This window comes from Pteropus medius, unplaced genomic scaffold, assembly GCF_902729225.1.
Source record: "Pteropus medius unplaced genomic scaffold, Ma_sr-lr_union100, whole genome shotgun sequence".
Classification (NCBI taxonomy): Eukaryota; Metazoa; Chordata; class Mammalia; order Chiroptera; family Pteropodidae; genus Pteropus; species Pteropus medius.
The window spans coordinates 24,137,267-24,160,661 of record NW_024354875.1 but is presented as its reverse complement, the minus strand read 5'-3'; the positions used below and the strand labels follow the sequence as shown (position 1 = coordinate 24,160,661).

At 33.7% G+C, this 23,395-nt stretch overlaps 1 protein-coding gene across 8 annotated transcripts in view; it reads right to left on the bottom strand.

The window, feature by feature from the left end:
- The window catches only part of TANK (TRAF family member associated NFKB activator), an 80,323-nt gene that overhangs the window by 28,993 nt on the left and 27,935 nt on the right, over positions 1-23,395 (bottom strand). For 6 of the 8 annotated variants that reach the window (XM_039855991.1, XM_039855988.1, XM_039855987.1 and 3 more), the window contains 2 exons: positions 16,581-16,728; positions 259-367 (listed from right to left, as the gene is read on the bottom strand). In XM_039855991.1, coding sequence (XP_039711925.1) covers positions 259-367; positions 16,581-16,679 — 208 coding nt within the window. In that variant the 5' untranslated portion in view covers positions 16,680-16,728. Of the gene's footprint in view, positions 1-258; positions 368-16,580; positions 16,729-23,395 lie in introns of those variants that run through there. The other 2 variants (XM_039855993.1, XM_039855992.1) reach the window with 1 other exon arrangement.

Here is a 23,395-nt window from a genome sequence, read left to right as displayed (position 1 = left end):
TTTTAAAAAGCTTTGGTTATTTATTGGCAAATTGTCTTCTAGGAAGTTTTATCAACTTAGAGTTCCACCATATAGTATATGTGAATGTCCATTTTCCCATATCTTGCAAGTGTTAATTTCTTAAATAAACATAGTAAGTAACTGTACCACAGTTATTAAAATGTGAGAACTATTGATAAACAAAGGAAAAATAAAATAGAAAAACTTGACTTCCACCTTTCTTTTCTAGAAGTGGTTCAAAAATTTACATGAACATACCTCGACTGGAATTTACAAGAAGTAACTGTGATTTTAGCCTGTCAATAATAGTTTGTTGAAGTGACAGCTGTTTCTGTTGCTCACGTATTCTCAGCTCATAGTTCTCAGTCTGTTGATATAAAAACCAGTTAGTCTGATATTTACTGAAAGATATGTATATACATTTACTGTCTATTAATGATTATATAGATATAAGTTGCCCATATTGCTTTTACCTAGGTATTGAGCATTTATTTATGAGCTAAAAACTGGCTCCAGCAATGTATTTATAATCATTACAAACATCTGTAATTTAAAACACTTGAAACACTGTAAAATTTTAAAAATCATCTTAAGGAAAATTTCAGTTAAGAGTTCAACATATGGTTTTTTGGTCCTTCAGTTAGGATACAAATTGTAATTTAGATTTAATCCTTAATGATAACAAAAAGGGCATGAATGATAAAATGAATGCTATCTTGTTATTCTATAAAAATACCCACTAACTTAAAAAAGGTAAGATTTCATGTCTTTTAAATAAACATACTTTTGAATTTATTTTTAGAGCACAAAAACAAAAAAGAAGTGGCGCTCACTAAGACACTATGAAAACTAAAGGAACGTGTACAAATTATAAAATTATATTGATTATAAACTTCTTTTCTAAAAGTTTTAAGTCAAGGAAACACATGGTTAATTTTTAGTGAATATCTTAAATACCATAATTTTCCTTGTATTTTTAATCTATTCATCTTGCTATTTTATTTCAATGGCTGTGAAAATTAAGCAATGAAAGAAGACACAAGTTTTCATTAGAGAATACAGACACTGTAAACCTTCAAGCGAATCTGAAAATGTTGCATTACAGTTATCAAATTAGTATCAGTCTTAAAACTATATTACCAAAAACAAGAGGATTCTTGACCAATTTCTACATTTGGAGGAACAAATAAACAAATGATTAAATTATAATTTCCCTGAAACATGAAATGGGGTCCTAATAATCTCAGAATGTACTTTGGTAGACACTAAATATTTGATTTTGAGTTGATTCATAATCAAAGTTCAAAATCAGTTAAGCTCTATTGTTTTCAGAGATGAATAAGCCTAAAGTTCTTTATAAATCACACAGCTGTTCCCAGATTCCCAAAATAAATTAGCTTAAGAAATTAAAGCAAAACCCCACATTTTCCCAAATAAAAGGTCACGTTTTATGATACAATTCAAACATAACTGAGAGCTGATAAATAACCCAAGTGATGTGCCATCATTACATGTTGCCTAAGTGCAGTCTTACATTACCTGATACTCCTATAGAGCTCTATAACATAATTATAGGAGGTATTCAGTACATGTTTATTGAAAACAAAATTTAAGGAAATAAAGAATCTAAGTTTAAAAAAATCCAAGTAAATTTTATTATTACAAGTAGAAGAATTAACCTTGTGAGTCCGTCAGGACGATAAGCCCTATGACTGAGTATCAGAACTGTATCTTTGATACCAAAATCCAGTCTAGGGTCAGATTTCCCAGGACATGACATCTTATATAAATTTACATTCAAGGCTCTAGAAAGAGTAGGTAGATTGACTGAAAGGATTCAAACATCTACAGCAAATTCTGTATAACCTTAAATTTACCTGGGCTACACACAGCCACCAGGGCTGAGGAATCAGAAAAGAAGTTGATGTTACAGTTTTCTCTATCTATTTCTGTGTATTTAGAACTTTCTCCAAAGAATTCAAAGCTCTTCACAAACAATGACCAATAATTACCCATTCTTTCACTATATTTTGATAGGTATGTATATTCTATTACTCAGCCATTAAGTAACCAGCACAAAAAACTTAGCAAGTTAGAAATAGGCCTAGTATAAATGTGTAAGTTTATTCGAGCTTCAGTCCATTCTCCATCTACTATACATATTTTTTTCCCCAACTTAATGTAAAACCAAGTGACCTGTATTTTCTTTTGGAGCCAACTCAAAAAGCTTTTGCCAGGTAATTTTCATCTTCTAGTTTCTGGCTTAAAAACATACTTTAACACATCTGTATATAATATAATAAATGAATAATGCTGAAAATGTATTCATTAGCTTAGAAAAATCAATAGATCAACAACTATTTCAAGTTGAAGTTTTGAACTATTTCTTAAACCACTTAATAAAGTACTTTAAAAACTTAAGCAAATTCTATATTAATTTCAAAACTAATACTTTGACAGTATAGCAAGGAAAAGAGGGTAGCATTGGTCCATATTCCCTCACTGCTCTTTCCATATACTTAAAGAAATTACAGTATTCTAGTCTGTCTATATGTCTGATTTCCCTTCAAACTATGACTTCCTCAAGGGCAGAGTCTATTTTCCCCTGATATCTCCAGAGTATAGCAGAATGCCTGGCACATACTGAGATGCTCAGTAAACATTACTTGAATATATAAAGTACTTTAAGTTGTTAAAGGAATATCCTAGAAATAGACATGCCTTCAGAAGTGACCAGAGAGAACGGAGAAAAGGCTATGCTTACATTTCATAAGGGAAACAGGAAAAGTGGAGACAAGGTCAGTGGGTGAATAAGACAGAAGGAAGTAACGTTTGAGAAAATAAATGCAAAAAATAGGCAATGTCTGTTTTTTTTTTTTTGAAAAAAAGGGAAATTTATACCATCAGAAAAAAAAGTTACTAATTTGAGAAGAGAAAAACACATATTCAGAAAATAGTATAAAGATTTTGACCATAAGGCTATGAGAGGGAAAGTCCAGAGGATATTATATCAGATTGGGAAATAACCAGGTAGAATTCAGTTTGGAAACTAAAAGAAAGAAATTTTTTTTTTTTTTAATTAAATGCTTTTGTTTACTGAATGGAACTTATAACCTGAAAAGTCCTTTTAAAAGGTCAGGTAATTATTGCACTGTCACAGTATTTTTTAAAAAACAATTGCAAAGCAAGTACATTCCAGCACTATCAAAGACCCCACAAAACAGAAAAATCTCTAACAACCACATTGAAAATGTACAACAGCAATGTCTTGTCAACACTTCTGTACAGAGCATAGACATGACAGCTAAAACAGACAGAAGAGAAGATGCTTTTGACAGCCAGTGTGTGTGAGTGATTCTTTGAGTCAGATGGCAGCAACAAGTTACCAACTAAGAGATCTGCATGACAACTAACCATCCATCTGTATCAAACACCATCTGGCCAAGATGACTCTGGCTTCTGTGTATTTGACACTCCTTCCAATTCTAAAGACTAGCAAAACAAGTGGTCTACCAGCATCCAAAGAGGTAAAACAGGTACTTAGGTACTTGTGCCATAAAGTACTTTGTATTCTTTCCTAGTCTTCAAAAACAAAACTTAAAACAATGGTAATTAATATAGTGCACACCTTAAATTTATTAAAAATGGTTGTCTATACATACTCTCAACTATCATAAAGCAAGGAAGAGCTTATCTTAAGAAAAGTCCCTTTATCCAGGCACAATTTCAATCCATCTTCAAAACTAAAGCAGCATGTTCTCTATAATTTTGGACATACAGCTGCTCAAGTTTTCATGAGTTTCATAAATATTAAAATCATTCTATAAATTGAATTTTTCCTTCTATTGCTGACAATGAAAATTCTCATTTTTCATATTTTCCAAAGCACTTATTTCCTAGATGGGGGGAAAAGAGGTTCAAGTGTCCTTAAGTCATCTATAACACTCTAAATGGAGCAAACGTTTTCTCTTTTCATCCTTAAGGACCTCAATATTCTGAAATACACCATTGTTTTCCCTCAAGTGTAAAATGAATAAGACTCTAATAAACGTTGACTGGATTAAAAAAAAGTCTCAATTAAAAAACCTTTCAAACTTTTCTAAGATTAACAAAGAGAACAAAAGCTTTATTGAAGGATGTGCTTGGCTGCCACAAATGCTCTCAATAGAGAGCTCCACAGTTCATGAAGGAAGATTATTAAATAATTATCTCGATATATAGCACTTTAGACACAAACTATATGTCTTATCTTGACACTTTGGTGAACTGAACATCAACTTCAATTTTAAATTTAAAAAATGAGATTGTGTAGGATTAGTAACTCAGAGATCCTGGTTTACACAGTTCGTTCATTTGTCAACCATTCTCGGCTGTATTCTCTTATAACTAACTAGGTTATAAACCTTGCCCTCTCTTACCCTCCCAATACCAAGACTTATCCAGGAGATCTACAGTTTGATAGATAAGATTATCAATCTGCTTATCTACTATTAGGTGACAGGGCTGCCACCAATTTCGCAGCATGTCAAATGGTAAACTAACACAAATTATTTTTATTTTACAATCTTGTGTTTTGGTCCTGATTAATTTACTTAGCCTTTCTGAGCTTTGGTTTCTTTCTCTCTGAAATGAAAATAATATTTACCTGAAGGATTGAAAGACATTTCAGGTATAAAATATTTGGTACATAATAAACTCTTTGCAAATGTTAGTTCTTTTTCTTTAATAATGAGCAAAGTATCTATTATGTGCATACATAAACTAAAGCTCTGATTACCACTGAACACAGGTAATTTGTCACCAGACTTATCACACAACTACCCCATGCTCTAAGCCAGTTTTCTGTCTGTCTTCTAGTTCATTGTAACCTAGGTCTCAGAAGTTTCTTTTTGAGAAATCAGTGTGATATCTCCATTGAATCAAAAACATTCTGTCAAGCAAAAAAACAAAACCCTGGTTGTTCAAAGTTTACAAAGAAAGTTTATAAAGCCTATAAAAAGTAGGCTCAAAATGATTAAAGAAATAATGGCTGTTAAAAATTACAAAGTGGCACATTTGCTGAAGAAATGCAAAAAACAAAATGTCTACCATCACCACCACAACAAAAACCTAGATATGTACAAAGTAAAAAGTGATAGTCTCTTCCTTTACTTTGCCTTCCATTCCTCCTCAGTGGTAACTACTACTGATATTTTGGTATGTGCTCTTTCAGAACTCCTGTGTGCATGCATATTTATGTATCTTACTTTTCAAAAAAATGCAAACTATTCTGTAACCAAAGATTTCAACAACTCGTCATTACATCTTTTTTATGAATACTTGCTATGCACCAAAATCAGAGGGCTTCTTTCTCATTTAACTCTTACACTAACCTTCTAAAAAGGTTATAGATGAGAAAACTGAGGCACAAAGAGGTATAAAATAACATGTCCAAGGTTTCTCAGGTAGTAGAGCTGGGATTTGAATTCAGGTTTGCCTAACCACAGAGCCTAAGCCGCTAAATAATCACTATGGCATATCATGTGAGTATATCTAGGTCCTCTTTTTGCTGTGTATTTTCCCCTTGAGAAATCTCATCTCCAGTGGCTGGTTATGTGCTAGACTCTCAAGTTTCTTCTAGCCCAAATCCATCCTCTGATCTGTGTCCAAGCACTACTAGAAAAACACTTTGAATTTTACTCATTCAAAACTGATGATCTCCTCTCTCCAACTACCCCATTCCCACCCACCCTGCCCTGCTCCCCACAAAATTGGGTCCTTTGCTAGTGTTCTTTCTCTCAATATATGGTACCACTGTCTATCCAGAAAGCTATAACCATACTTGACATCTTCTTGTTCTATAGCCAATCCATTACCAAGTGTCGATTTTAATCTTAAGTATCGCAAACCTGTCCACTTTTTCATCTCCAATGTAGCCAGTTCAACCACCACAACTTTATAAACTACTGCAATAGCCTAACTGCTCTCCTTAAATCTACCAATCCATGTCTCTATACTCTATTGTGTTCTTTGAGAAACACAAATCTAATCCTAACATCCACTCTTTCCTCCCACCCCTCCTCCAAAAAACCATAAATGACTTGCTATTGCTCTTAGAAGAACCAAAAAATTCTCAGTATGCCTCTAAGACCCTACATAGTCTTGACCCTCACTCTCTTCACTGCACTATTTCCCTTATACTTTCAGTTCTTTTAGGTCAATGAGTCTTTATAACACAGGTCCTTGTACCTGGAAAGCTCCCAACTTTGCCCTTTCAAAAGTCACTTCAGATCGTCTTCTCTGACCTCCTAGAATAGATCGAGTCCCTAAAAGACATTCTAATAGCAGTTTAGCTTTCTTCCTGATATTCAGACTTTGAAACTTTACATTTATGAGATTGTTTGACTAGTCTCTGCTTTACTAGACTGTGCCACTGTTCTGTGAAGCAGGGAGCATGTCTGCTTATCATTGTAGACCCAGTACTTAGAGCAGTTTCTGATATAATATACTGAGTAGATGCTCAAAATAGTTTTGAAAAAAATATCAGAATTTAAATATTCCTAATTATCAACAGATCTTGAACCTACCTGTCTAAGAGGTAGTAGGACATAGTTCTAGAAATAAAAATCTGGAAACAAAAACCTGAAATGAAGGATACAATCGTTTAAAATTCTGGTAGGTGGAAAATGAGTACTAACAAAGAACTAACAAGTACAATAGAAGAAATAAGCCTTCAATTAGAAACAGCTAGAAGCACTTTTATTCTAATACCAGTAGCTTCAGTAGGAAAAGACCAGAGTGAATTGCTCTATTCCCACCAATACTTTATACAGAGACATGTTTTGGGGGAACAAAGAAAGGAAAAAATGGGTAGTAAATGATAATGAGGGCATTAACATCTTAAGTGAAAGTAAAGGCATTAAAAAAAAATAGTACCTACAATAAAGGCATTTTATGCCTTCATGCAATCCTTTAAAACATGTTTTACAAACTTTTAGAGGTAACATAAGCCTTTAGACTGAGACTATATTTAAGATGGGTCAAGATTAGCGCTAGAAAAAAGCAATCTGACAAGACAGTCCTTATGGCTTTACATTTATTGTCAGAAAAATGTTTGGATCTGTAATTTAAGATAAAAAGACAGAGCACAGTCAAATTTAGTCTTATCTGAGGCCTTTACCTTAGACACACTGGTTAGTCAATAAGGCTCTTTGCTTAGCAAATGCGATAGTTTAAATATTCTGTATCCTTCACTTTTCTTACCAGTCCAAAGAAAATGTAACTTATAGCACAGCACTTGAACTATCTTAGAATTAAGATTTCTTCCTTTCTATACAAGAAATTGTTGTTTTTTCTCTTTTAATCAAGAACTGGGCAGGAAGAGATAAATTCGCTTTACTCTGTATTCCTCTTCTCAACAAGAATTTATATTTTCTGATTACATAATACAAAGGATCTTGGGACAAGCAGATCAGCTATAAAAAGTCTTCTGTAATTTAATCATATATAAATATGGTAACCTGACTTTAAAATGGCAGTTAAAATTTTCAATTTTTTAAATTATTATTGATTCTTTTGAAATGATGGTCAAAGAAAAAATAGAGGGTACTTAAATCTTTATTAAATATATTTGGTTTCCCTTACAGAACAGTGGCAGAAATAGATGACAAGTAACTTGGTATATGTAATAAAACTGATTAGACATTTAATTCTACATTATGAAATCTTGTGATATTTGAAACTCTCCAGGAAACTTTAGCTTATAGTCAGCCACAAGTGGTAAAGACTGCTAATTACTCTCTCATATGCATTCTCATTCTTTCTTTTAATAATATAAACTATTAGCTGGGCACATGGTCATTCAGCTAGAGAATCTATTTACCAGCCTTCCCCACTATTATGTGTGACCACATAACTAAGTTCTGGCTAATAGGTTGTGAACAGAAGTGACCTGTACAAATTCTGCACCACATCATTAAAAGGCTGCCTGCTCTTCCCTGCTTCTCTCATCACTGGCAGGGAAATGGTAACAAGCAGAGAAGCCACTGTGATTCCAGAGAGGGAAACCATGTTTTACAGATGCTTGAGCTGCCTTACTAGACCTGGCTACATATCTCTGGACTGTTACATGAGAGAGAAATCAACTTCTATCAATCACAATATTTCTTGGTCTCTTTGTAATAACAGCTAGTCCTATACAATAACTAACTCAGGTACCAAGCCAACTCTACCACTGCCCTATGTAATAGTCTCTTCTCTTATTCTGTAAGCATATTAAAAGTTGTCTATGTCAGGGGCTACTGTGTTTTAAACAGTTCTCTATTTTGGAACATTCAGAAGACTTTAGTATGGATACATATGAATTCTTACACAAGGCAAGAAACAGAATGAACAATATTAGACTGTGAACCCTTTAAGTGCATGCTCTATGTTTTATTTAACTTTGAATCCCTAGCATTTATTATGTGCACGGCACATCATAAATTGTTGATAGGATGAGGGAAGAAAATATTAACAGTAAGCTTTATATTCTAGTCTCTTTTGGTATGAGATGTACAAATCACAAAGTAAGGATTCATCCAAGAAAAGGAGACTATATTTGATTCTTCATAGTGATGGGAAGAAAACAATTTGAAAACTTGGAATGGGTTGTGATTTAGGTGGGTTAGTATAATGAATATGGAGTTTAGAGTTGGATAAACCAAGTTTCAGTATAGATTCTACCACTTAGGTTGAAAAACTAACTTGCTTCTCAGTTTCTTCCTTTGAAAATGGGGCTAATGATGTTAACTTTGTAGGGCTAGGAGAATTTACATATAAAGTATGTGACACTTTGCTAGACACTAAGACAAACAATTTAATGGCATGGTGGCAGGACTTCCTAGGCATAACAATGGAAACTTTGGTATAGAACTGAAAAAGAAAAACACTACTAAAGGGGCAGGGAAAGTAAATATACTTGATGATCAATAGGACACTAGTAGTAGCATGAGGGATCATTCTTTGAAACGTCAGTGAGATAATTTAGAATAAATGAAAGGCAGTATTATTCTACACACCAATTTATAAAAACTCGTAACTCACTTGAAATAGTACAGGTGAGAAAAAAATAATGGATATATAAGTTCAGGTATGACATTCAGTTTAATGTGCCTTCCAAGGAGAAATGAGATATATGTGTCTAGAGCTCAGAGGGAACATCTGGAGAAGGAAGATAAATTTAGGAGTCACTATCATAGGTATCTGAAGCCACAGGGGAAGATGAGATAGTTCATACAATATAAAGTAAGAAGCAAAGAGGGCTCTGAAAAACTCTAATATTCAGTGGCCTGACAGTAGAGAAATCTAATAAAGGTGACTTGAGGAAGTGGGGCCCAGGAGGGTACAAGAAAAATCAAACATGGTATACATAATGTTAAAGAAAAATAGTGTTTTAAGGAAGAGGTAGGTACAAGAGATTTGGTCAGCTGTAAAATGGAATGAGGTAGCTTTGTATGTATTAACTTGAAAGATTTGATGATTTTAGGTAAAGAAGTTATAGACATGAAATCTGTGGTCAGATTTTTTCAAATTCCAGCTCTACTAACTTTACTACTTACTAGCTGTGTGGTTATGGGCACGCTATTTCACTTCTTTGCACTTCATTTTCCTCATCTAAAAAATGAAAATAATACTTCCTTCTACGATTTGTATAATGATGAAATCAGATGACTGTAAAGCACTTTGGCAAACATTGGTCTCAATAAATTTTAGTGATGATGATGGTGAAGTTAAAGACATTTAAAAAAATTTAAAACCTTTTCAGATTAAGATGACTCCATTTTTGAAAAAATATGACTCACATATTCTGGAAGAATATATATCAAATTACTAACAATGGCTGCCCTTTGGGAGTGAAGGAGAGGACCATCACTTTATATTCTGTATTCCTGAATTACTTGCATTTTTTCAATAAGCATGGCTTTTTAAATTTTGGCCAATATTATTCTAAAAATCAGTTACCTGCCTTATTTGTCTTTGTTTTCCCTTATTAATTTGAAATACTCAAATGCCTCTGCTTGACAGAATGTTCTTAACTGGATGTAGCACACTGACTTCTCAAATTGTAGTGAACTAGAAGAAACACTGAGAACTGGCTTGGAGTATGAACAACTAAGTGGTAATAGGCTGGTGAGTTTGTTCAAACCGATGACATATGCATAGTAATAAAACAATAAGAAAATCTAGGCTAAACCAATTCCATTTATTTCGTAATAGATTTTTTCAAGGTTATGGTAATACATATAACATAAAATTTGCCATTTTAACCATTTTTAAGTGTATAGTTATATGGCATTAAGCATACTCACACTGTTGAGTAACCACCTCCAGAACTTTTTCATCTTCCCCAACTGAAACTCTTTACCTATTAAACATTAACTCTCCACTCCCCTTAGCATCTAGGAACCACCCTACTTTGTCTCAATCAATCTGACTATTCAAGGTATCTCTTGTAAGTAGAATCATACAACATTTGTCCTTTTGTGACAGGCTTATTTCACTTAGCATAACATCTTCAAGGTTCATCCATGTTGTATCATGTGTCAGAATTTCCTTTAAGGCTGAATAATATTCCATTGTGTGTATATACAGCATTTTGTTTATCCATTCATCCATCAATTGGCACTATTGTAAATAAGGCTGCTATGAATATGAGTATACAAACATCTCTTTGACTCTTTGCTTCCACTTCGTTTGAGTATACATCCAGAAGTGGAATTGCTGGATCATATGATAATTTTATGTTTATTTTATTCTTGAGGAAACGCCATACATTTTCCATAGTGGCTAAACCATTTTACATTCCCATTGCAATGTAAAAGAGTTCTAATTCCTCTACACCCTCACCAATACTTATTTTTCCCCCTTAATGTTTATAATAGCCATCCTGATAGGTGTGTAGTAGTATCTCATTTTTGGTCATTTTGGTTTGCACTTCCCTAATGACTATGATGTTGAGCATCTTTTCATGTGCTTCTTGGTCATCTGTGTAACTTTAGAGAATGTCTATTCAATTCTTCTGCTTTTTGTTGCTGTTTGTTGATGTTGAACTGTAGTTTTTGTATAATCTGGGTATCAATCCCTTAACAGATATATGATTTGCAAATATTTCCCATTACTTGAGTTGCCTTTTCACTCTGTTTGAGAGTATCCTTTGGTGCATAAAAGTTTTAGTTTTGATGGAGTCCAACTTATCTAATATTTCTTTTGTTGCCCGTGCTTTTGGTATCATATCAAATAAATCACTGCCCAATCCAATGTCATGAAGCCTCTTCTTTTGACTTCTTCTAAGAGTTTTATAGTATTAATTCTTGCATTGAGGTCCTGGTTTAATTTTTGTATATGGTGAAAGGTAAGGGTCCAACCTATGAACATGAAAAATTTCCCCAGATGTTGGTGTCTTCTTTAATTTCTTTTAGCAATGTTTTGCAGTTTTCAGTGTTTAAGTTTGTTGCCTACTTGGTTAAGATTATTCTTAAGTATATTATTCATTTTATACTATTGTAGATGGAATTTTAATTTTAATGTTAATGTACAAAGTGGAATTGATTTTTTGTTAATTTTTTATCCTGCAACTCTGCTGAATTTATTAGTTCTAACAATTTTTTTGGTGGAATTTTTAGGGGTTTCTACATATAAGTTCAGTTCATCTGCAAACAGATAATTTTCTTCTTTTCCAATCTGTTTATCATTTTTCTTGCCTAATTGCTTTGGGTAGGTCTTCCAGTACAATGTTGAATAGAAGTGGTGAAAACAGGCATCTCAATTTTGTTCCTGATCTTAGATGAAAAACTTTCAGTCTTTCACCATGGAGTATTATGTTACCTATGGATCTTCCATATAAGGCCCTTATTATGTTGAAATTGTTTTCTTGTACTCCTAGTTTGTGGAGTGCTTTTATTGTAAAAGATGCTAATTTTATCAAATGCTTCTTCTGCATCAATTGAGATGATCATGTGGTTCTTCCCCACTTCATTCTGTTAAAGTGGTATTACATTGACTGATATTGTACGTTGATCCTCCTTGCATTGCAGGAATAAATCTATCTTGGTCAAGGTGTGTAATGTTTGTAATATGCTGCTGAAATAGGTTTGCTAGTATTTTGTTCGGCATTTATATATCAATATTTGTAGGGGATATTAGTCTGTAGTTTTCTTGTAGTATCTTTGTCTGGCCTTGGTATCAGGGTAATACTGGATTCATAGAATGAGTTAGGAAGTGTTCTATCCTAATCAATTTCGGGGGAAGAATGTGAGAAGGACTGGTGTTAATTTTTACTTGAATGTTCTGTAGAATTCACTAGTGAAGCCACATGGTTCTGCGCTTTCTTTGTTGGGAACTTTTCTAATCTGTTTTAATCTCTTTACTAGGTATAGATCTATTCAAATTTTAATCTCTTTACTAGGTATAGGTCTATTCAAATTTTCTATTTCTACATGATTCAGCCTTGGTAGGTTGTTTCTGGGAATTTGTCCATTTTATCAAGATTATCCAATTTGATGGTATGCAATTGTTTATAGTACTTTCATAATTCTTTATTTCTGCTATATTGGTAGTAATGTTCTGTCATTGCAGATTTCAGTTATCTCAGGCTTTTCCCTCTCCCCTATTAGTCAATTTAGCTAAAGGTGTGTCAATTTTTCTGGCCTCTTTGGAGAACCAACTCTTGGTTTTCTTGACGTTATTAGTCTTCTCTATTTTGTTTATCATTGCTCCAATCTTTACTATTTTCTTCTTTCTGTTAACTTTGGGTTTGGTTTGTTCTTCTTTTTCTGGTTCCTTAAGCAGTAATGCTGGTTTTTGATTTGATATCTTCTTTTTATTGTAAACATTTATAGCTAAAAATCTCCCTCTTAGCATTGCCTTCCCAGGTTCCCATAATTTTGGTATGCTGTGCTTTTATTTTCCATTGTCTCTAAGATATTTTTTAATTTTCCTTGTGATTTCTTCTTTGACCCACTGTTTTTTTCCCACATATCTGTGAATTTTCCCGTTTTCCTTCTGCTGTTTATTTCTTGTTTTATCCCTTGTGATTAAAAATGATATTTTCCATGATTTCAATCTTTTCAAATTTGAGTCACTTTTAATGGCCTAATATATAGCCTATCTTGGAGAATGTTCCAGGTAAACTTGAGAAAAACATGAATTCTGCTGTTTTTGGGTAGAGTATTATGTGTCTGCTAGTTCCAACTGCCCTATAATGTTATTCAAGTCCTCTATTTCCTTATTACTTTTCTCTCTGGTTGTTCTATTCATTATTAAAAGTGCAGAAAGTGGAATATTAAAGTTTCCTATTGTTATTGTAGAGCTATCTATTTCTTCTTTTAATACTGCCATTTGTTTGATTCATGTATTTTCGAACTTTGATGTTTGGTATATATAGGTTTATAACTGTTATATCTTCTTGATGAATTGATCCTTTTATCATTATATAATGTCCTTCTTTATCTTTTGCAATCACTTTTGACATACAGTCTGTTTTGTCTGATGTTAGTATAGCCATTTTTAATGATTTGCATTGAATCGTTTTCCATCCTTTCGTTTTCAATCTATGAATGTCCTCAAATCTAAAATGAGTCTTGTAGACCGCATATGGTGGGATCCTGATTTTTATTTTTTATTCTACTCTGCTGATCCATTCTGCTAATCTGGGTCAGTCATGGGCAAATAGAAATGCCATGAAATTTTGTTTTGAATGTGTTTTTTTCTTGACTGCCTGTTCCTTTTGTTGCTCTAGATCACTGACTGATTGCTAGAGGTCATATAAAGTTATTTCAGACAGTCTGTAGTTTGGCATTTTTGTGGAATAATGAGGGCCTAGAACTTCCTAGTTTGCAATCTTGCTGACGTCACTTGATAGACCAATTCTCTAAGTACAATGTTAGGCAGCTATACTTACTCACAGAAAATATCCCTTGGGGCTTTTTGGTCATCAGAATGACAGGCCACTTCACTAAGGTTGTCCTCTTGCTTCTCTTCATCTCCTGCTTTATTCTCTTTTCCCCTGGTACCTCCTCCTATCACCTCAAGTATCATTTCTACAGACAACTCCCAAATCTGTCTTTAAACTGGTACCTTATCCCAAAGATCCATACTTCAACTGCCTGATCATCAAATAATAATTTCCTTTAGCAAAATCAGAGTTCTCTATTTCTGTGGCTGCATCATCAATCTTCCAGTCATCTAGGCTGAAAAGTTTGTAAATGGTAGGAACGGTATTTAAAAATTCAGGTCTGACTTCAGAGCCTTTGCTCTTATCTTCATATTAGAAGATAGAAGTTTGAGAAGTTGTATATATCATCTTATTACTAAAGATTCTCAGTGAGGAATACCTAGCTTGTTTTACTCCAATGTTCGATCTTATTTCTGCGAGTAGATATATGTGGACAATTAGTGATTTATATTTAGTACATGTGATTCTGTAATTTCAAAAACGATAAATGTTCCATAAAATAAAATCCTAATGTCACAAGTACAAATATCTTCTCAGAAAAAGTTTTAGAAAAAAATTAATTTAAAAAGTATAATGAATGAGATCAAAGTATAAAACTCAATGTCAGAACTCTTATTTTATCATAGTACAGGCATATTTTATTTTACTGCACTTCACTTTACTGAGCTTCATAGATACCGCATTTTCATCAACACTGAGGCAAGACCCTCCACCAGCAAAAAGATTATGACTCACTGAAGGCTCAGATGAACTTATTGAATAAATCTGACATATAACATTGTGTTGTTACTTTGATAAATTTATTGTAATATTATTTATTGTAGTGATATTTGTCACATTACATAATTATAGTACAATATTATCTATATTCATTGTACTATGCATTAAAATCTTTATGGCTTATTTACTTGCTTGAACACTTAAACACCAACAATCTTATTCCCACCCCGATCTCCCTGGTTACCACCATCTAACTGTTTTTTACAGGTCTGACTTTTTTCGATTTTACATATAAGTGATACATGATAACCCTTCTAACTCCTGGCCACCACCATCTTCTACATGCACACTTATCTTCATATGCAGCTGTTTCCCTCTTGTTCCCTCCAGTCCTCAGAGGAATAGGTGTTTCTCCTTCTGTTCACAGTAAATTCTTTAACCTATTTCTGAATTTCCAGTGACCAACTGGTTGGCCTTATTTCCTTCCTCTTACCCTTTTGTACTTCAACTATTTCTTCACCCTATACCCTCTAACACAGAAATGTTATCCACATTCATGGCTATAATAAAATCTGTTGTTCCATCATCTGTACCTACGATCTAATTAAGAACTCTACATAGGCTTCTAGATCCATATCTATAAACATCCATTGGACATTTTCACCTGCATGCCCCACAGGTAGCTATATCTAATTATACATCTTCTTTTCTTATCCCCCAAACTGCAACTTCTTCATTCTTGGTTTCAGTCATCAGCACCACCATTAATTCCAGATACTTGGGTATCATCCTAGAATCTATGTCGTCTTCTCAGAAGTGGCCTGTATTCAGTTACCATGTACTTTCCATCCTATCTCCTAAGTAAATCTTAGATCTCTTCTCCAATTCATCCCTAGTACTTAAGTCATTTTGATTATTTGAAATGATTGCCATTCATTTTTTCTTTAAAAAATATTAGTATAACATATGTACATATATTTAATATTTGTATAATATTTACATGTAATTATATGTAAATATAATGAAAGTTATATTTAATTACATATAAATACATATACATTAGGTATTTATATGTAATTATATATAGTGCAATTTGATGGTTGCCACTTATTTTTATATTCCTGGTTCTTAGAACATTGCTTAGCATCAAAATATGTCTGTTGAGGTGAATTCCACATTGTTCTCTATCCTATCTATCTTCTAGCCCACTGTAGGGAAGACTTTTCTAAAGCATATATTAATCTTTCAGTAAATTTTAGTTAAGTAAAAATACAATACAAGCTACTTAGTCATATTGATCATGACAGTGTCCTAATATACCTTCGTAGATTCTTTTCTCGTAATGCTCTCTTATTCTTTTTGGAACCATAGGATCACCTTATGACACTGTACAGGGATAATTTTAAAAAGCTGAAACTTCTGGTTAAGTCATTAAAGATTTCACTAGAATAGTCAATTTTTAACTGTTTAGTTAAAGAATGAGACTATTATAAATTAATAATAAGTTTAGTTCTAGGATGCCTTAAAATTTGTACCATCTTCCTACCAACCAAAAAACCATGTAAAAAAAAAAAAAACTCAAAAACAAAACTAGCTGAGACATTGATACTTCTAACTTTCTGTGTCGTTTTATTTAAAAATTATTTATGAAAGATAACATTTGTCATCTTTCCTCAACACAATCACCTTAAAATAAACTCTTCCCACAAGTCGCAATGTTTTTTAAAAAGACAAATAAAAACCTCGAATTTTATTCATTAATGTATCTCCATTCCAGTCATTATAGTTCTTCAAGACAGTTTCTAACAACATAATCTTTTTTTCCAGTTGCAAAAGACTCAAATTCCATTTACCAGGATAAATAACTTCCAAAAGCAAAACCACAAACCTTTAGCTGTAGTTCCTTTACTGCAGAATCTCTATCCATGCATGCCTGTCGAAAGGCTTCATAAGCTTTATTGAGTTGTTCACCAATGTTTTTATCCATTCCTCTCCGTCCTGTAGCATCACTATAATAGATGGAGTAAATGACACGTCTGGAAAATAATCAGAACAATTTATAGCTATTAAATTATATAAACCTCATTTTTAAAATACATCTTAAAGACAGTTCTATATGGTTTATCACAAACATCATAGCACTAAGTACTATAAAGGTTTATAAAGGCATAAAGTCTCACCTACAATCATAAGAAATCCTGTAAAATCTTAACTTCTACAATTTTTTAATATTCTTTACTGTTTAAGGAGCAAGTGGGGTTCTAGTTCATAGATACTTTGAAAATAGTAACTATAAGTACAATTTAAAAATGGAGAAACATAAAGACCACTTGTTATTAATACTACATTATAAAAATGCACAACACAATTTGTGATGTGGGAAGGGATTTCAGGATTTCTTTTTACTAAACAGTTACTCCCACTTACAAGATTAATTCTTGATACACTGAAATTAGAACAAAATTAAATAGATAATACATGTTTGTGGACGGAGTTCATACTGCTGTTATAGCGGAGCAATTAAGATGTGCAAAAATGCTCTTATTTTAGCACAAAATCTAAGGAGAATTGCTGTTAAACTGTGTATTAAAAAAGGAAATATCACATCCCTTCAAGTCCTAGCCCTACTTCCTATTAGTTTTTCAACCTCCCTGCTGTTTCTGAACTCCATGTGATTTACTTAGTTGAAGTAATATGGTTTTATCATCTCAATTTGCATAACATCTCTAACTACATTCCTTGCCTCTGAGCAGAGGGCCATCTAATGACTCTGATTCCTCTTTTTCAGCTGCAAAAACCACACCACAGGACCTTTCTCTTAATGCCCTGAAAGCCACAGGACAAAGTTTCCTATCACTCAACAGGGGTTTTGAGGGTACCAAATTATTTACTTTTTTTGTAATTGAAAATCCTTCATGAATCTCAGTCTCTAGTCTTTCATAATGTTTGTTGCCTTATTTCTGGGTACATGGCGCTTTTAAAAAATTTTTAGTATTTTACATTAAGATACAATTCATAACGACATAAAATTCACCATTTTAAAGTATATACCTGTGTGGTTTTTAGTATATTCACTATATTGTGCACCATCACCATTACCTGATCCCGTAACATTTTTACCACCACATAAAGAAACCCTGTACCTATTAGCAGTTAGTCCCAATTCCCCTCTCCTGCCCCCATCCTTTGGCAACCACTAATCGGCTTTCTAATGCAATGGATTTGCCCATTTTGAACATTTCATATAAATGGAATCATACAATGGCCTTTGTGTCTGGCTTTTTTTAATGCAGCATAAAAATTTCCAAGGTTTACCCATGTTGTTGCATGTCACAGTGCTTCATTACTTTTCATACTTGAATAATATTCCACTACGGATACAACAATTCATTTATTCAGTCCTCAGTATATGGATATTTCCATTGTTTCTACTTCTTGGTTATTTTGAATAAAGCCATTATTTGTGTATACCTATTTGTGTAAACATATGTTTTTAATTCTCTTGGATATATACCTAGGGGTAGAATTGCTGGGTCAGATGATAATTCTATTTAACTTTTAAGGAACTGCCAAAACTGTTTCCAAAGAAGCTGTACTATTTTTATATTTCTACTAGCAATGTACAAGAGTTCCAATTTCTTCCCATCTTCACTAACATTTATTGTCCATTTTTAAATTACAGGTATCCTAGTGGGTGTAAAGTGGCTCCTCAAATTGCAAATTTGATTTGCAATTCCCTAATGATGCTAAGCATCTTTCCAATGTTTACTAATGGGTCACTTGTATATCTTTTTTGCAGAACTGTTTAGTCAAGTCCTTTGCCCATTTTTTAATTGGGTTATTTCTTTGTAATGTTGAGTTGTACAAGTTCTTTATACATTATAGAAACTAGACACTTGTCAGATAAATATAAAATTTGCAAATATTTTCTCCCATTCTGTAGACTTTCTCATTTCCTTGATAGTATTCTTGACACACAGAGTTTTAAATTTTAATGTTTGATTTACCTGTTTTTCTTTTGTTCCTTGTGCTTTTCATGCCACATCTAAGAAATCTTTGCCTAATCCAAGGTCACAAAGATTTTCACCAATGTTTCCTTTTAAGATTTTTATAATTTTAGTGCTTACATTTAGATCTTTGGTCCATACTGAATTGATTTGTATATGGTGTGAGGTAGGGGTCCAGATTCATTCTTTTTCATGTGGCTATCCAATTGTCCTGGCACCATTTTTGAAAAACTATTCTTTTCCCACTGGATGGCTTTGGCACTCTTGTTGAAAACTGGATGACCATAAGTCATAATGTTCTTTTAAATACCTAGGTTGTATTTCAATACTATCAGCCAGTCTTTCATTTTACTATACTAAATACACTCCTAAGTCATTTTTCAGGCTTAATAAAAACAATTTCAAGATTTTATGGGGATTCTGAATAAAAGAACGGTAATTTTTAAAAGCATTCTACTTAGGAATTTTATTTCTACTGCTAGCTCTGATAGACGGAAAAAGGTGAAATACTGCTAGAACAATTAACATCGCCAGGTTTTCTGACATGCCACAGACACTATGGAAACATAATTAGTATTAACACAAAGTATCACTTTGAGTATTTTATTTATATACTAAATCAATCAAAGAAAGATTTAAGGTGGCTTGCACACAAGATTAAAAAGAAGTATACAAATGAAAGGAAAGATAAGGTTAGGTAGCTACAGGGATACTAATATACAGTAATATGCTAATGTAGAAATTAGAGGTTTTAAGTAGCTAAGTTATCTACTACTATCTTAAAAAGCTACACGTCATGATAAATTGTCAATGTAAATCTCACATATTTTTAAATCTGTGACAAACAAGAGCCTTGACTAGGGAACCCATCTAATTTCTTGTATTATTCTATCACTACCTGACCCTGTAGCCTTTAGTTCAAGGCCACTAAATCTTTTTGGACCCAAGGTTTTTTCTCTCCAATATAAAAAAGATGTTTGAAATCAATTCCTAAGAAACTTCTTTGTTCTACAGTTCTTGAGTCTGTGAGTCTAAAAATGCATGTCTGTTCCATCAAGAAGGTGCATTCTTGTTTTTTAAAATGTAAATGCAGAATTAAAAATAGCTGCATCATATGCAAGTAAATCATGTGGAGCCTTCACTTCAGGTCCTTGAATTAGATCACACAAATGTCACTAAGAAGAGTTCCTGAGTAAATTCCACATGGATGGATCCTATTTCCTGAAATAAGAATGTATGCTAGGGAGATATAATTCAGGTCAATACAACTAAATAAATGATACATTTAATTCCTATCTCACAACCAAGAAGGGAATTGGGTGTTAGATCAGTGCCACTCACCAGAGAAAAAGGAAACAATCTCTGGGATCCAGCTAATTAAATTGGACAGATTTCAAATATTAACACCCTGAACTTTAAAGCCACTTGTTCTTCATTTTTAAAAGATTTGTCAAGTGTAAAATTAATTTCACAATTTAAGAGGCAGTCACATTTCAATTACATTTTGGCATGTCTTCTGCAAAACTTGCCAGGCTCCAGGGAAATGGCTTTATTTATAGTAAACATGCTCAAACCCAAATCTATGGCCATTGTCACACCCCAAACCCAGGAGGTCCAAGTCAGAGCACCCTCTGCCTTGGAAACACTCTTCTACTTATATGTTCACTCTTTTAAATGTATTTTTAGGGATGCCTTCCAAGGTAATTTCTTTATTTTTGGTTCTGGTTTGCTGGTTTCCTTCCATCACACTAAGAAAAGATTAAGTCGCTGATGCCCCAGAAGTAGCTAGGTAGACAGAATGCAAAGCACCCCTGACTCGCCTGGGGCAATCCTCCTGAAGCCAGGATCGTCCCCACCCACCTACCTTTATCAGTAGTTCCTTTTTTTATCCCTTGCATGGTAGCTATTAGAAGGAAAACAGAGGTTAGCAAGTTCCTGCTCTGCCTCCCAGGTTCACCATGTGCTGCCCAGGAGGAAGCATCAAGAAAACCCCTGGGCAGCAGGCTGCTGCTTCTTTTCCCGATTCTTTGGTTCAATAATGAAACTAGGGTAGGAGAGACAGTCTGCACAAAGGAGATAATTTTATCTTCCCTTGGTAAAGTCTCCCAGTTCCAACAAATGTTTGTCAACTGCTAGGGCCAAAATTCTTTCTACCTTAATAAAATCTATCACATTACTATTAAATTCAATTACAAAAATAGTATTTGTTTGCTTACTACATTGTAAAGCACTGTGTTGGGTGCAGTAATGGGCTTCAGAGGTGGTATCACCTTAGAGTTGTGTTCCTTTTACAAAGTTTTTTTCACCAATTCTTTGTTTCCTATTATTCATATTCCCATTTGACTGGTAAGGCTCAGAGTAGTTAAAATATTTGCCTATAGCTATAAATTCTTAGTTCAAAAACTGTTCACTAAAGCTTGCTGTAGTCTCTCAGGGTGCTATGGTGGATCTGTTCATTCACTACAACGTTAATTAAGTGCAACATTTACTATAAGCAAAATCTGTGCTAGCCACGACTGATAAAGTGGAAACAAAGCAGAAATGAAACCTATCCTCATTAAGGCACCATTAGCTACAACTTAAAACATACGTATGACTATCCTGAGATATCCAAAGGCTATAGAGTTTGGAGAGGAAAGTGGTCACAACTATTTACAAAGTTTAGGAAAGGCTTTGGAGGTAGGTGGCATTTGAATTAGGTTTTAAATTATGGGTAAGAATGACTCACCCACTCCTTTTGTTTATCAAATAGTAGTCATCCTTTCTAAAACAGGTTCTCCATAGCTATAAAGATATTTTTAGTATTAGATAATATCCATTCTTCACTAAGACAGGCCAGGATTATACGCAGTGTTCACCTTGATTTTCCTGATTAGGACAACTCTGCAAACCTGAGACAATTCTTAAGTATAACAATAATGTTTACACATAGAAATGACTGATTGGGCTAGTGCTTTTCCCATGATGCTTGAGAAGTAGGGATGGGAATAAATTAAAGAACAATTCCTATATTTTCTCTGGACCTCAATTTTCCTTGCTTTTAAAATGAAGGGGTAAGATGATATCTCCTTTAACTTTATGATTATACAGCATTTCTAAACATAGAATAGAAATTTTTACTTGGCAAATATGATAATTTATTTTTCCTCATAAATGATATCATAGATTTAAAAAGAGTAGCAATTTGTTTCAAATTGCATTACAAACAACCTTGGTTACAAACCAGTTGATATGGTATTTCATTTCAAGATGACAAAAAACATGGAGTAAAGTTATATAGGATGTCTTGAGAGTAAAGAGATTACATATGATATTGTGAAAATGTGTGATATGAAAATGTGACATAACATTGTGAAAATTAATCACTATTTAATAAAATTTATGTATTTCCTCCTAACATTTTACTAGGTAGAATGAAAAAGTATAGGCTTTGGATTCAGATCTCTGATCTGCAATTTTCTAGCCTATGGAGAAGAGACTGTTCAGTGCCATGACCACTGTCTGCTCCAGAAGCTGGACCCAGGCCAGAATGAAGGTTACTTTCTACAAACTCCCCTTAGAGAGTGATCATAGTTGATATTGATTCTGACATAAATTCACACTTCTCTCTTGCCTTCTGCTATGTACTGGTTCCTGGAACAGGTTGTCGTCCTGACCTGGGCAAGCATGCAATTTCTTGTACATGGTAGCACTGACTATCACGCCACCCCCACCCTTTACCCTCTATAATTCTTTGGCATCTGCCAAGCGATGCAGGGGTCCAGTTTGTCTTGCAGCCTCCCAAGACATGCCTTGTATGTAAGTTTCTCTTAATAAACTCTATTAATTACCAGACTGGAGTGGTCAGCCTCTTTATTTCAGTCTTTTCCTGCTCTCCACTTATGGAGGTAGATTTTCAGTCTTGGGGCTTTTCCCTGGGTCTGAGTGTACTAATGCAGCCATTTACTTAGCTTCTCTGATTATCAGTTTTCTTATACACAGCTTATCAGTTTTCTTATACATAGCTTGTAGGGTTTCATCAGACTATATGTGAAGCATATTTGTTATTTGTCCCTTATATCCATTCTCTTCTAGTATGCTTGATTTTTAGCTGGTTGTGGTCATGTGACTATGTTCTGGTCATTGGTAAGTAAATACAACTCCAAGCTCTCCTCTTCACCTTTTTCCTTTTCCCAGCTAGATGGAATGTTGTGTTGAGTCACCTAGAACACTCTGGTGAGGGCAACGCTTCAGGGATGGTTGAACAACAAGGAGATAGTGGAACAACAAGAATCAAGATGCTTAGGTTTTTCAACAATGTGGGGTTGCCAGATCAGCTCTGAATGTCTTACGCTTTGAATTGTAACATATGAATGAAATAAAATTTCTGTCTCAAGCCACTGTCTTTGGGGATCTCTTAAAAGAGGAGCCGAACTATATCCTAACTAGAACAATATTCAAGACTGGTTCAGTGATGAACACATAGCAGGTGCTCCATTCTTCCATGGGAAAGAGACAAAAGAGTTTTGCCTTTTTTCCTAATTAGTTTATAATTTCATAAGGCAGACATAAATGAAAATGGTTAACCATACTAGCAGGTCAATTATAAATGTGTAAACAGGTATGCACATATCTTAAAAGGGGAAGCACAGGTAGAAGTACTTATAAGAACTCATCACTCAGTGTGAGTTTAATTGTATGTTAAGTTTTACCTCAA